We start from the raw sequence: 14,263 nt of genomic DNA, 5'->3' as shown, positions 1-14,263 counted from the left end.
TCCTGGCCTGCCCAAGGTGACAAGCATTTGATATGAAGATGGACTCATCCAAGTGGCATCCTCAAGAAAGGAGAATGATCTAATCTGAGTCACCTAGACAATGTCATTATGATCCCACGATTATTCCAGTGATCAGGCCAGACAGATCAGAAGCAGCAAGGCCAATCAGCAAGGTTTAGATTAATTTTTGTCTGCCAGGACTTCAACTAAAATAGCCAAGAAATTAGTGCCAGCCACCTACCCAGCTGGTTATTATCACCTGGGCTTTCCTCTAAAATCTTCTGCCAAGCCTGACCAGCAGCCAACAACAATAAAGTGTTTAAGACAACAAAAGATGAAGGTTAAGTATGTGCACAGAACCCAATCTGGGACTTCTACAGATCTCAGACCTGCACTAAAATCAAATTCTAACTGCACAAACTGCCTGTTCAAGCAGGACTGGATACCTGCCATCTGCAATGACAAGCTAGTTGGAACAAGAATGAATCTTAATGCATTACAAAAAGCTACAGTCAATTCTCTGAACTCATACTACTGCTGACAAAATCTGCCTTTGCACTCCTGGTTATTACAATATTTCAATGTGCTTTCACCCCCTGGAGCAGAAGACACTCGGTTTCATGCAAGCAGTGAAACTAAAATGCAGTGACAAAGGACAACAGAACTGCCAGTAGAACTCAGACTGCTCTGATTATTGGTGCATCTTCTCAAGAGCCTCCATCAGTGCAAATATGTGAGAACTTTCACAAAACATACTCAGTTAAACAGAAGAACCATTACCAAGAGCAAAGAAAGTTGAAAAATGGTAATTTCTTTAATAACCTGTCATTAATTATAAATTTAAGACACAGTTGCTTGCATTAGCCAACTCTGAATGGACAGCCTCACATTTTCTTTCCAAACAGTGAGCTCTAGACACGAGTTATAACATTAACTGAAGATTCTGGACTATTGTAGCTGTGTCACAGCACGGGCACTTGTGAGCACAAAGTCAAGGATATCTTCCTATGCCCCTTGATGGCTAAACCACAGGGCCAGGATTTGTGAACAGAGTCCTTGCCTAGGAAAGCCTGAAACAGTCTAGGCAGGATGGACCAAGCCAGGGCAGCAGACCCAGTAGAAGCTCCACTTCAAAAGTTTTTAAGTTGAGAAAAATATGGCTACAGGCATAACAATTTTAAGTCTGTTTCTGTTTCTTCAGGCTTGGCCTTTGCCTTGGCTGCTTCTTTGGTCTCTGCACAGCGTTCTTACCGCTGGCAGAGGGAAGCCTGAGAGTCACTTCATCATCCTCTGTGTCATCATCCATCCGAGCAGCTTTCCGGCGCTCGAGCACTGCTGGAGTACACACTGGAGTAGGATCCTGAAGAGATCACAAAAACAGCATTCACAGCAAAGCCATCTGCCAGAAAAAGCTGTCCCTGCCCTGGGGTACCACAAGACACCAGTCCAGCTCTCCTTCAGAAAACTGTTTACATTTTATAACTAGCTACTTTTGTAGACATTGTTTCTTTGGACAGAAGCGTCACCTTCAAAGAAGGTGTATGTGTATGTGAAAGGCAAATGGAAATTAACTCACATTTTTTAACATGTTGTTATGCACATTTCCCTTCTAAACTTTGTATTTCCTGACTCAAAGCACCATGAAAGTCAAGTGGAACATAATAAGGGCAACGAGGTGGGGGGTGAGGGAGTATATTTGAGACTGGCATACAGAAATGCCACATTCAATTTTACAACAGAGCTGAAACATCCCAGCTTTGTTACCTCAGTAAGCCCTGAGAACTCAGTTGACAGAATGTATTAGTTATCCTGTCTGCCTCACAAACAGCCATACCCAATTATCACAAGTAAACCCAAGAATAATAAAAATCCCCAAACACTCAACACCACAACTCACAACAATGATGAAACAGAAATGTTAATGTCTTAGACTTTTTAGACTGCCAATATCCCAAATCTCAGTCCTGATGACTTGAACTTCCCTTTCATCCTACTGCTACTTTTACCTGGCATTTGTTTCCAAACCACTAACTACTGTGCCTGGAGAGCGCGGGGTAGGAGGGACAACACGGATGGAAATGGGGACAGACAGCACTGCACTGTATCAACAATTTAAATCCCTTTCTATCAAAACAGGATGGCACTGAAACACAGCCCAACAGAAGGACTCCATCAAGGAGATCGTGTCATCCCAGGGTAAAGCACAGGTGCAGGGGTGTACAGGTGCCCCAGCACCCTGCAGTACCAAGGGAGTGCTGGACAGCAGAGGCAGACAGCACTGAGGGACAGGCACTGCTGGTTACAGCGTGCTGAGCAGAAGCCTTTGCTACTAAACAATCTCACAGGAGAAGGAACCATGAGGATTCTATCACCATCCTCAGTTCAAGAGTATAAAAACATCTCAAAGGAGCTACTTCTGGCACAAACATCTCTCAGGCAAACAATGTTAAAGCTTTTGTGTGTTGAAATCAGTATTAAGGTGCCAGCTGAAGACTTCCAACACCTGCCCCCATGTGAATGGTGGTACTGGACACCACCAGGACTGGTCTGTCTTACCTGGCTGCTCAAAGAAATGTTCAGATTTGCTTTCTTGGATGTTTTAACTTTTTTCCTCTTTTTGGAAAGCGCCTGTGCAGCCTAGGAAGAAAGACAGATCAGGTGGATCACTACACACTTGTGTGAAAATGCAGTCACTGAACACTTCATAAGATTTGTTTCATAACTACAAAGCCTTTGTTACAGCAAATAGGTTTAAAGAAACAAACTGACTGATACGGACGTGATCTGGTTTGAACAAAAACACCAAAAGCAACACAAGAAAATGTGCTCCTCTGCATTTATAAAACATTCCATGTTAAACAGCATTAACTGCTCACAACTCAAGTACCTGACCCAAGCACTCTGCAGAGGAACACGCAAGGGCTGTGGACAGAAGTTCTGGTTTTGGGACCTGCCTCCAAAGCCCCACTCTGCCAAAGCCCCTCTGCTCTTTGGTGATCTGCACTCCAGTATTAAACCACAGAATATCCAACTGCTTGTACCAACAGAACAAAAGGGACATCTGCCCTTTGCTGTTACCTATTATTTCTCTACAAGTAAACATGCAGGCACATGGAGTGCAGCCCAGCAACAGCACCACACTGAATTCCTGGGGCTTCCATACAGTTCCCAACACAAGTGAGCCTCCCTGGGGCTCCAGCTCTTTTGCCAGTTCCACACAAAACACATGATTTCCATGCATTCAGCACAACTCTAGAAACACATCTTGCTTAACACACTCACTGAAACAATGCCAAACTTACAAATCCTGGGAAGTCATAGTCCAGCCCCTTCTCAGCCAGCTTCTTCCGTAAGAGCCTCTCCTTCCTCAGCAGGCGCTGCGTCATCCTGGCCTTCTCCAGCAGGGAGCGCACGCGGTTGTAGCGCCGCACGGCCGGCTGCGAGGGCTGCCTGAACATCCTGTCACAGCCCTGGAACAGGCTCTCGTGGACCTTCTCAGGAGGCACGAACTGACCTGCAGCAAGCACAGCACACGGGTTACAGCTGGGCTCCCCCTCCTGCCGAGGGCACTCGCACAGCACAGCTCACAGCCACAACACCGCGCTGCTCAGCGAGTCAGGAACAAAGAAACCAACACTGCACCCTCAGCCAGCCACAGAAATGGGGGGGTGGGTGTGCAGGGGGATAGAATGCAAGAAAATAAAGATGGTGTAGAAAGTAATCTTACCCCTGAGGAGTCGCAGCTGGGCCAATTATCAAAGATTAGGAACTGGCCTGACTTTACCAGGCCACAGGTGTAAGCAATGAGAAGAAGATGCTATAAAAGAGTGGGGTGGCTGGGTGAGAGGGGAGCTGGAGTCAGCTGGCTGCTTTGTGAAGAAGAAAGAGTCAGTGCTCTGAGGAGCTGTCCATGAGAAACACCAAGAAGGAATGGAACTTTTGTGATAAGGAGACAGCAGTGTGGAACCCTTGCAATGACAACGTGGGTGGATAGATAAAACACTTTAACAGTTTCATCCAGAAAGATCCCACAAAATTGTTTCACAACAACACATCAACTTATAATCCTTTAGAAAGAAAGTTTTACTGTTACCATGACTGAGAAACTCAGTGATTTAATCAACTGCAGCAGTTGCAAATGCCAAAGAATGTCCATGTGAAAGGAATGATCTCTCCAGCAAACCCAACTTTGTCCTGAGATTTCGTGTTACACAGTCACTAGGAGCAGCATCAGCCCAGAGGAAAAACCAGCACTAGTGACCAAAAGCCTGCTGAGCATGTTCTTTACACATGATGAAAATCTTTACACATGATGAAAAGCTCAGCCCCACAGAAAATACTTCTGGGACAAAACTTCATTAAAAAACCCCTAAAATTCTATGCACAGTTGAAAAAGATAAATGAAATAACCACAAGTTTCCTTTGCATGCTAGAGAACTTAAACTCAGCTTATACTTACACTTCAACAGTCTCTCAGAGAACAGGTAGTTGTTCATTGTGTCTGCAACAATCTTGGCCACATCATCAGACTCAAACTCCATAAATGCATAGCCTTTGCTGGCTCCAGTCTGTGAGAGACAAGGGAGAAACATCAAACAGTGCTTTGGTACCTGAAGAGCTCTATTAAAATCATTTTATTCTTCTAAAGTCATAGCCCATTCTCAGCTAACGACAGCTAAATTCACAAAGGTCGCTGAAAGTGTGAGAAATGCAATTCAGTCCTGAAAGACAGATTTAGTCCTAAATTGGTATCATGTTATTTGTAAAATACATATTTGCACACAAAACAAACTGCTCATGGGTATCTACTTGCCAAAAAAACCCCAAAGCTGCCCTGCATTGCTGCTGTTCCACTGTTCCATGCTTATACAGTAATCTTAAAATGTGACACCAAACCCAGAAGTGAGAAAAAATTAGGTTTATTCAACACAGCAAGTAAGTTAAAATAGAATCGTGGCACTCCAGTTTTACCCTGAACTGGAGCACTCCAGCATTTCCCACTGGAGTGAATTTACTCACGTTCAAAAGGCCCACAAGAGCCGTGCCCCAGCCGCCGCCTGGCAGTCGGGGACAGCCCCGGGCCCTGCCGCTCCCACGAGGGGCTCCCGAGGGCCTCAGGGCGCAGCGGGCTCTGCGCGTTCCGAGGGCCCTCGCTGGGCACGGGGGAGCCCCGGCGGTCACGGAGCCGGCCCGGCCCGGCCCCATCACGGCCCCACACGGACCGCTCCTCACCTTCTTGCTCCGGGAGAGCCGCAGCCGCGTCACCGTGCCGAACTGCCCGAAGTACTCGCGGAGCTGCGGCTCGCACAGGCCCCGCGGGAGATGCCCCACGAACACCACGCCGGGCGTCAGCTCCTCCTGTGGGCACAGAGACCGCGTCAGCCCGGGCCGGGACTCGCCGCGCCGCCCCCGCCCCGCCGGGCAGCCCCGCTCACCTTGGCCGTCCGCTTGGTGCGGGCCCGCTGCACCTTCTGCTGGAACTGGCGCTGCAGCCGCGGCTCCAGCGCCAGGAGCGGCGCCGCCCTCACGGCCGCGGTACCCGCGGGCACCTCCGCCGCCATGGCCTCCCCCGCCGCCATGCTGCCTCCGCGCGGCCGCCGGAAGTGGCGTCACTGCCCTCGCGCCGGCGCCGCGCGGCCAGACGCCGTCTCCTGGCAACGGGGCGGACGGGCCCTCGCGCGGCCACACCGGGCCCGGCCCCGCCGCACCGGGAGGGCGGCCTGGGACACCGACACCGTCGGGGCGGCAAACTCCCGCCCTGGGAGCGGCCAGCTGCACCCCCGGGGCGAGCAGCACTCTCTGGGCACCCTCCCAGCCGCCCCCACGGCCATTGCTGGCTGCTCGGGCCGCTCAGGCGGTGCGCGGGGCAGCCCGGCGCGGCGCTGCAGGCGGGGCGGGGCAGGCGCGCGCCGGCGGCGCGGAAGGCCCCGTGGGCGGGAAGCGGCGGCACCATGTCGGTGAGCGAGATGTTCGCGGCGCTGCAGGGAGCGCTCGGCCAGGACCAGGACATCCGAGAGGTGCCGGGGCGGGCGGGACCGGGACCGGGACCGGGACGGGGTGGTGCCGTGGCTGTGGCTCGGCTGACGGCGCGCTGTGCCCGCAGGAGATCCGGAAGGTGGTGCAGGCGCTGGAGCAGACGGCGCGGGAGATCCTGACGCTGCTGCAGGGCGTGCACCAGGGGCCCGGCTTCCAGCACAGTGAGTCCCGCGGAGAACAGCCGGGGGCGGGAGTGCCCCTGGGAGCACGCGGGTGCCCTGTCCCGGGACCCTTCTCCGGGGTCCAGTCTCTCCCGGCGCCTTCAGCGTGGGTTTCCCGGAGGCAGCTGCGGAGAGGAGGGCGCAGCTGCGAGGTTTCAAGCCAGACAAGCAGTAAAGCTGCCGTTCAGCGTTATGGACACCGTTCTGTCCCTTTCTCCCTCCCTAGCATGGTGCTTTTCTGTCTCGGTATAGAGCAGTGTGTTCTTTTCCAGGTATTCACATCCTGGGCTGCTGAGTTGGCTTTTAGGTCTCCCTGTAAGTGATTTGCGCAGAAATTGTGTTATCATCTCTTGTTGGGCCTCTTATCAGTCTCATCTCTTCACCCCACACCGCAAAAAGCTGTGTTCCTGAGCACTGAGGGGGTATTCAGGATGGGCTAGGATGAGGGGAACACACTTCAATCTCGTTTGTACAAACACATTCTCTCTGTGTGTATAAAATCTGCTTAATGCGGCAAAATGTAAAAAGAATTTGCAAGGGCTGAAACAGCGGGACCTGCCCTTGATGTCTGCTTGAGTGGTAGCAGGAATTGTTCTGCAGCTTTGGAGGTTTGGGTTGTCATCAGCCTGGTTCCAGGCTTCTCAGGTGTTGGACAGAATGTTTCTGGGCCAGCCCATTTCCTCCAGGCCACGAGAGCAGCTCTGCATGCCCAGGTGTCAGATCTGCTCTTTCTGCCCCCTCATTTCTGAGCTTACTGATGGCACTACTGGAATAAACCTAAATATGTCCATTAAGAGGTGGTTTTCTCCAGTCAGTTAATATCTTGTGAGAAGAAGCAACCATCCTGACTTTGCTGGAAACTCTTGAGAGGAATTTGTGCAAGCCACTGAAGGGAAACAGGAGCAGCCTCCCCGGGTGCTGTGTTTCTCCCTTGCAGAGCTGATGGGTTGTTTCAGCCTGATGAGGTTCCCCAGCACGCTGGGGCTGGGGCTGGAGGCCTGGCCTTCCTCTGGCCTCAGAGAGGGTCTGTGCTCAGCAATGAGCAGCACCTGAGCTTTGAGCTGTGCAGGCAAGTGCAGGTTCCATCTGCTGGGAAACCTGGCAGTGCTGGAAATCAGAGCTGCTGAGAGTGGTTATTTGCACAGGTTCAGTTCTCTAACCTGGGAACATCCATGGTCATTGTGTGGGGAACAACTTCAGGTATGTAGTTGTAGAGGCCCATCTTCAACTCAGTGTATTTTCACTTGATTTTTAATTCCTGGAGAGAGCTGGTCCTGGAACTTGAGGAGTCTGAGAAGAGATTTGGAATAATTAAAGAAAAAAAAAAGGACAAAACCAATGAAAAAATGGAAAACAAACAAACAAAAAAAATCAAACCAAAAAACCACAAACAAATAAACAATCAGGCAAAAACCCCAAAGCCTCATCTTATAATTATTGCAAAAATAATGCCTTATAGGTCAAGAGTTAACTTGTGATAGCAGACCTGTGAATTTGTCATCAAATTCAGCTCTGTTAGTAAAACCATGGGATAGTTGGGAGTTTGATGGAGGACAGCTTCCCATACCAGCCAGTGGCTTTTAAAATGTCATCTCCCAGAGGCTTCCTTGGTGCTTGTCCCAGCTGGGGCTGGAGAGCTGCTGGGAGGGCTGGGCAGGGCAGCGTGTGCTGCATCTGCTGTGGCCAGAGACAACTCTGTCCTTGCCCTTGAGGCTGCAAAGCATCAGTTTGAATCTGGGGCTGTGTGTGTGTCACTGGACATGGTCTGAGCCTTTGCAGTAAGAATTGCTTCTCTTTGTCACAGGTGCCTCTGCAGAGCCCAGACGGGAATGTGTTCCTCATGTTCCCCCAGCCACACGATGCTCACCTGACAGAGGCAGCCCTGTAGCTCTCAGTGAGCTTCACACAGCTCTTTCATCCTGGCTGCCACATGGAGCACTCCCACATGCTGCTTCCTGAAACTTTCCTTTTTTTCCATGTCATTCTCCTCTCTTTTATTTTCTAAACAGAAACTATGTGTTAGTAACAGAAGTTTTATAATCACACTAGAGTGACTCCTCGTGGGTGTTGTTTGCTAAAAACCATCCCAGCTTTCAGATGCAGCTTTTGTGAACAGTCCTGGCCTCTGCACATGGAGATGCAGGAGGGCTGCCAGGTTGATCTTTGTCCTTCCTCGGGCTGTGACCCGGCTGTGTGAGGGACGTGTGGCCGCCGGCACTGCAGGCACTGCAGCGGGGCTGTAACTCTGTCGGCGAACGGGAGGTGGCAGTGGCTGCTGCGGGAACGAGAGATCGTTCCTCTGCAGAGCTGCAACCCAGGCTCTGCAAATACATCGTAAAAAGCAGGAAATGCAGTTTCCTGAAGGGATGTTGCACCTCATGTAGCCAAATTCTGATGGATTAGGAAAAAAAATAGGATAATATTTTAATATAGAGAAAGAAGAGTTTTTTTTCCTTTGACTGTGAGAGTTGCCTGACAGCAGTGCTTGGTGTGTGCTTCCTTTGGAGCCAGCTGCTGTGTGCAGTGCTGTTCCATTGCTTGGGATCTGGCTGTTGCTGGGACATCTTGGCTCAAGTTCCAAACCAAGGCCCAGAGCAGATCAGACAGCCTGGAATTCCAGAGTCTTTTTGCTTTACCTCTGTGGCTCATGGTGCCACCAGGAATACTTCTCAGGTTGATTCCGAGTGTCAGTAGCCTATCTTGAGCAAGAAAGAAGTGTAAATAGCACTGTTTACACTGGGAAACTCTGTTTACAAACCTCTGCTGCCTGTCAAATACCCATTTCCTGAGTGTATTCATTGCCCAAATGCTGTGCTGTTTCTTTTTCAGTTCCAAAGAAGTGTCAGAAGGCTCGTGAGCACTTTGGTACAGTGAGGACACAGATGGAGTCCCTGAAGACCAAGTTTCCTGCTGATCAGTATTACAGGTGTGCAGGATCACACACAACCAGACACAGATATGTATGGGAATTGCTTGGCATTTGGCATCATTGCTTTGGAATAATGATGTAAAGGTTGATGGGCTAAATGCTTTCTCTTTGAAAAGTAAATCGTGGTAGACAAGTGTGAGGTTTTTATCAGCATAGATAAAAAATGCTTTTGCTCAAACACTTTAACTTTTCACCAAAAATACTCAGTATTGAATTATTTTTCTAGAAATTTTCTTTAAAAAGAAAAAGGGAAGCTTAAGAAGTTGGAGCTGCCCTTGTATCTGGGAGCAGGGCATTTGCTGCTCCATTAATTTCAGTTAAGTTGTTCAGTTTGGGGCGTTCCTGAAAGCAGAGCTCTAAATCTGTCATGAAATGGCTGTTTGGTTCTGCAGACACTAAATGAAGTTGTCACCTTTGTGTTCCGTTGCTGCCGGAAGGGGACAGTGCCTGGCAAGAACATTTCAAAGAACAAGAATCTTGTCAGTTCAGATCTGCTGAGGGAAAGCTCTGGCTGTCTGTGGGCAGCACAGCCTGGAAAAGTGTGGGAGCTGAGGAGGTGTGTGAGAGGGGTGAGCAAATGTCAGTGTCTGGTGTGGTAACCTGGGTGAGGAGTTCTGGAGTACCAAGGAGATGTCTTTTAGCTGGTGTCATTTTGATAAACCAAAAATACTGCAAAGTGCATGTGTTAAGGCAGAAAACACAACACACAGAGAACGTGTGTGTGTTGCCTAACGCTCCAGTAATAAACATTCATTATTTATACCTGGCCCTGGTGTTTCTCTTGCAGGTTTCATGAGCACTGGAGGTTTGTGCTGCAGCGGCTGGTGTTCCTGGCAGCGTTTGTAGTCTACTTGGAGTCAGAAACATTAGTGACCCGAGAAGCTGTTGCAGAAATACTTGGGAGTAAGTTAATGTTGTAGAAAGAAAACAATAACAAAAAGCTTGTGGCCTTAGACATTGTAGCTTTCACAGGTACAGGGAAATAGCAGAACTTAATTTCTTCCTGAGAAACCAGTTCCAGACTTTATCTGGTATTTGATTTCATTATATAAACAACAAATTCTCAGAAGTCGACGGAAATTGGCAAACCTAATGTTAACCAAAGTACTTAGTCATTAATAAATTCTTCATCAATGAAGGTCATTCATTCAAAGTCTGTAAGTGTACCAAAAGCACAACACAAAGATGAGAGCTTGTTTCTCTAACTTCTTGCTTTTGGTATTTTAAAAGTGTGTAAAACAGATTAAATTCTTTGCCATAAAAGAATTGTATCTTCACAGAGCAAAAGATTTGGAAAAAATAAGGAAAATACATCCTGTATATTGATGTAAATCCAGTTACTCTGTTGGATGTACAGTTGAGGATGTACAAGATGCTGAATCAAGAACAGAGCGGCTCTAATTACATCACATACAGGAAAAGGCTGACTTTTATTTTGTAATAGTATTTCATAAATTTGATATTTCAAATTAGCACCAGTAAACAAATGCAATTTAAGGTGGCTGGATTTGGTCATGTTCAGCACCACCTCATCACTGCTCTGTTTTTGTCTCAGTTGAAGCTGATCGAGAACGGGGCTTTCACCTGGACATTGAAGATTATCTTTCTGGTGTATTAACTCTGGCCAGTGAGCTGGTAAGAAAGATATGCATGCATGTGTTTGGTTTGAAACTGACCTTGAAAACAGAAGTAATGTGTTTTTTAGCTTTATCAAGTTGTTCTTGGAAGTTATGATACACAATACCTTGATCTGAACTTGTTCAGAGGCAAGATGCTTCTCTGCATGGTCCTCAGTGATACTTCTAAGATTTAAACTTAAGTTTTGATTTGATTGAAAATCCAGAAGTATGCTCAACAAAAAAGTAGCTCTAAGTACAAATAATCTGACTGCCAGGACCACAAGTGCTTCGTTTGGCACAGTGACTGGTGGGGACTGTGATGTGATGTGGGTGCTGTGCTCTCTGCTGTCTCTGGCAGGCCAGGCTGGCAGTGAACAGTGTCACAGCTGGGGACTATTCTCGCCCTCTCCGCATCTCAACCTTTATCAACGAGCTGGATTCTGGCTTCCGCCTCCTCAACCTGAAGAACGACTCCCTGAGGAAGCGCTACGATGGCCTGAAATACGACGTCAAGAAGATCGAGGAGGTGGTTTATGACTTGTCCATCAGAGGACTCAACAAGGAGGCGACAGTTGGTGCAGGCGGGGAGAAGTGAAGGATGCTCCTGGCACAGCATCATCGATTACCTCAGATGGTTGCCAATTTAGGAAGTACCTAGAGAAACCTTCCTGCAGTAGTTTAGAAGAACTGCAGCTGAAAGCTGCTTTCTATTTTCTTACAAAAGGTGTAGTACAGGTGTTAGATGTTTTGTAAAATCATGTCTAGATTAGGACAGGAGACTGTTTCCAGTGGAATTCCTCTGTCAAACACACGGTGCTGTTCTCTGCACAGCAGCAATAGTAGTCAGTAACTCCCATTAGTTCTGTCGTGTTGCTTCCCTGCTGTCAGGGAAGTGCTGTGGCTCTCTCTGCTCACACACCCTCAGAGGTGTGTGCACAGCACTCAGCTCAGTGCAGACACGTGGGATCTTTAAAGAAACAATGTGTAAATACTGACTTTTTTTTTAAGACGCTTTTTTTTGCTTTTTGTTTCTTAAATTTTCACTTATGTAAGTTGAACAAATTTGCATAACTGTTTATGAACCAGATCTCTTTTTTTATGGTTTCTCATAATGTACACCCTGTAATTGAGAAATTAGTGAAAATACTCCTGAGAATTCCTCTACTGGAACTGGTGTCTTGCACCCCAGTATCTCTGTCTCTCTCTCTCTCTCTCTCTCTCTCTCTCAGTCTCATATTTTTTTCTTTCCACCATCATTTCAGTTACCAGGGAGAGCACGGTTTTCTTAGGTACCTGCTTTCTCTGTCTGGTATTTGTTTTAGTGGCATGAGTAAATGCAGAGTTTAAAATTATGATTTGCCTTGAGAACTCTGTAACCAATTTTTATGTTTTTTTTAGCTTCAAAGTTTTCTGAATAGAGAAGTGTAAACTGACAAACTGCAGGTGGTGTCTGAGTTGTAACAACCTGTACAGGCCACAACTGTACCTGTATCCTGGGATTAAAAACAAAAAAACACCACAAAACTATAGTTTGTGTAGTAAAATGTGTGTATCTCCAGAAATGAGGAGGTTACTGCTTTCAGGTAAGTATGTAAGATGTTTGCAAACAGCAACAGCCTCTTTCATGTGTGTAAATGGACAGACTCATGCCTCCCCATGTGTTTGTTCTCTTGTCCTAAATGACTTTGAGTTTTGCCATTCTCCTACTTCTGGTGGTGCAGGAGGGTGAAGGAGAACAGCTGACTTAGGAGGAGGAATACTTCAGAGGATGAATGGGAACGGTCAAGTTTATGCAGAGTTTGTTTGCATTTCAGTTTCTTAGTGAAGATTTACCACTGAGTTAGGGGGTTTTGTTTTTTGGAAGAAAATGGTTTCTTGGTTATTTTGGCCAATAAAAGCTGTTCTTTGATTATGGCCACTTGGTACCTCTGCCTGTTGTCTGATCATCTGCTGTTATTTGCTGCCCTTGCTGGGAACCTGTTCTGGAATACCAGCATTTCTGTTCATCCTTCAGCTGTCCTTGGACAATAATGGAGTTCCTCCCCTTGGCTGTAGTTGTTCAGTGACACACTTCTAAACACTGCCAAGTGCAAAGTCAAGCTGCAAACAGATTTCATAGGCTTTTTAAAATTTTTTTTTAACTTCAAGCAATTTCACCAAGTAAAACAAGAGAGCTATGCAGTTTATCCTTCCTGACCCAAGAGGTGGCGAGACTATTTTAAGGGCATCTCATAATCTTTCATGTTTGTCCTCATCCTTTGTATCTTATGTCACTTTAACACAGGGAGATGGCAATATTCCCCTTTCACAGCTGAAGAAATGAGGGTGTAACTTCCTGAGCCCTGTGGCAATGTAACAGCTTTCACAGTATTTGTTCTTGCCCTGTGCCAGTGTTTGCTCATTTCCTGACTTAATGCTGTGGCAGTGAGAGGAAGGAAGGAGCTTAAGCCAGTTTTACTGCCCAAACCAGAGATGGGGGTGAGCCAACACCCTAAGGCTGTGCAGACACAGCTGTGCACTTCAAGGTCACACAGGAAATCTGTGGGAGCAGGGGAACAGGGAAGGGTTACCTGAGCATCAGTTTGGTGTGCCTTAGCTTAGAGGACTCCTGGCATGTGGGACTGGAATGTGAGACCATGTGGCAGGGCAGCTGCTGGTTAAGGCTTTGCACTGACTTGCATCCCAGGTGCTCCAGTTGCCTTTGGTCGTGCAGCAGGTCTGCTTCCTGACAGGGGATGCTGTGTGCCTAACACAGCTGTTCACTACACCCCACATCTGCCAGCTCTTGCTGCTGGGTTCTGAGAGCTGCTGGAGATGGAGCAGTGCTGTGCCACATACAGGTGCCATGGGAGGGACAACTGGAAGAGCAAGGTAATTACTTGGGGCTTACAGAGGTGCAAGGTGTGGGATCCTTCTGTCTAAGGCTCTGTGAAGAGCAAGTGCCCAAGAAAGAAACACTCAGTGATGTCTTCTTGGAGGGTGTTTAGCAAACAGCTCTTTCTTTCCCGATTTTAAGTCTTGGGGAGAGCCTGGCATCATCCTCTGGAAAAGCACTGTTTGCAAGAGCCAGGCTGCACAGCTCATTCCCAGCATAGGTCTGAAGAAGGGAGAAGAAAACGACTCACTTTCCCTAGGCAGCAGCAGGGGAAGATGGGGGTGCTTTTGTAGCTTCCTCTGCATCGCAGTAGCCTGTAGGACCTTGTGACCTCAACAAGGAATCTGCACATTTCTCTGATCCTAAATGGCAAGTTGTGTTCCTGTCCCAGAGCTGGGAGTAGAGGGAAGAAGGGAAAACCCAGAAGGACTTGAATAGGGAAGGGGGAGCAGGGAATGGCCGTGGACTGCAGAAGCTTGATGGCTCACGGTGAATCAGAGGCACTTGAACACTGAACCAGTGACTCCTGTTGGTGCTGAATGGACTGCAGCGTGTGCTGGCAGCTGGGAGGGGAGTGAGTCAGCGCAGGAGCACTGGAGAGGCTGACTCAACACCCAGCACGGCTGTTCCCTGAGCCACTTCT

The 14,263-nt window shown here is 48.0% G+C and overlaps 2 protein-coding genes across 2 annotated transcripts; one reads left to right on the top strand and one right to left on the bottom strand.

Moving 5' to 3' along the window:
* Positions 1-790: 790 nt before the first annotated feature.
* Positions 791-5,584, bottom strand: NIFK (nucleolar protein interacting with the FHA domain of MKI67). Its single transcript, XM_063161785.1, is given in 7 exon segments — positions 791-1,213; positions 1,216-1,360; positions 2,557-2,637; positions 3,303-3,514; positions 4,460-4,568; positions 5,233-5,358; positions 5,436-5,584. Coding segments are annotated over 7 exon segments (870 nt in total). The 5' UTR covers positions 5,580-5,584; the 3' UTR covers positions 791-1,160.
* Positions 5,585-5,920: 336 nt separating this feature from the next.
* TSN (translin) lies at positions 5,921-12,670 on the top strand. Its single transcript, XM_063161784.1, has 6 exons — positions 5,921-6,017; positions 6,104-6,197; positions 9,027-9,123; positions 9,914-10,029; positions 10,682-10,761; positions 11,104-12,670. The coding sequence occupies exons 1-6, from the start codon at positions 5,952-5,954 to the stop codon at positions 11,338-11,340; spliced, it is 690 nt and encodes a 229-aa protein (XP_063017854.1). The 5' UTR covers positions 5,921-5,951; the 3' UTR covers positions 11,341-12,670.
* Positions 12,671-14,263: the final 1,593 nt, after the last annotated feature.

Source organism: Melospiza melodia, chromosome 8 (genome assembly GCF_035770615.1).
Source record: "Melospiza melodia melodia isolate bMelMel2 chromosome 8, bMelMel2.pri, whole genome shotgun sequence".
In the NCBI taxonomy this organism is placed as follows: domain Eukaryota; kingdom Metazoa; phylum Chordata; class Aves; order Passeriformes; family Passerellidae; genus Melospiza; species Melospiza melodia.
The sequence above is the reverse complement of the archived record's forward strand: the minus strand, read 5'-3'. Positions and strand labels throughout refer to the sequence as shown.

Bases quoted from the DNA above. Each gene is read 5' to 3' on its own strand.
- TSN (XM_063161784.1), top strand. From the start codon at position 5,952: ATGTCGGTGAGCGAGATGTTCGCGGCGCTGCAGGGAGCGCTCGGCCAG. The intron at 6,018-6,103 runs GTGCCGGGGCGG...CTGTGCCCGCAG, and splicing joins AGGACCAGGACATCCGAGAG to GAGATCCGGAAGGTGGTGCA. The intron at 6,198-9,026 runs GTGAGTCCCGCG...TTTCTTTTTCAG, and splicing joins GGGGCCCGGCTTCCAGCACA to TTCCAAAGAAGTGTCAGAAG.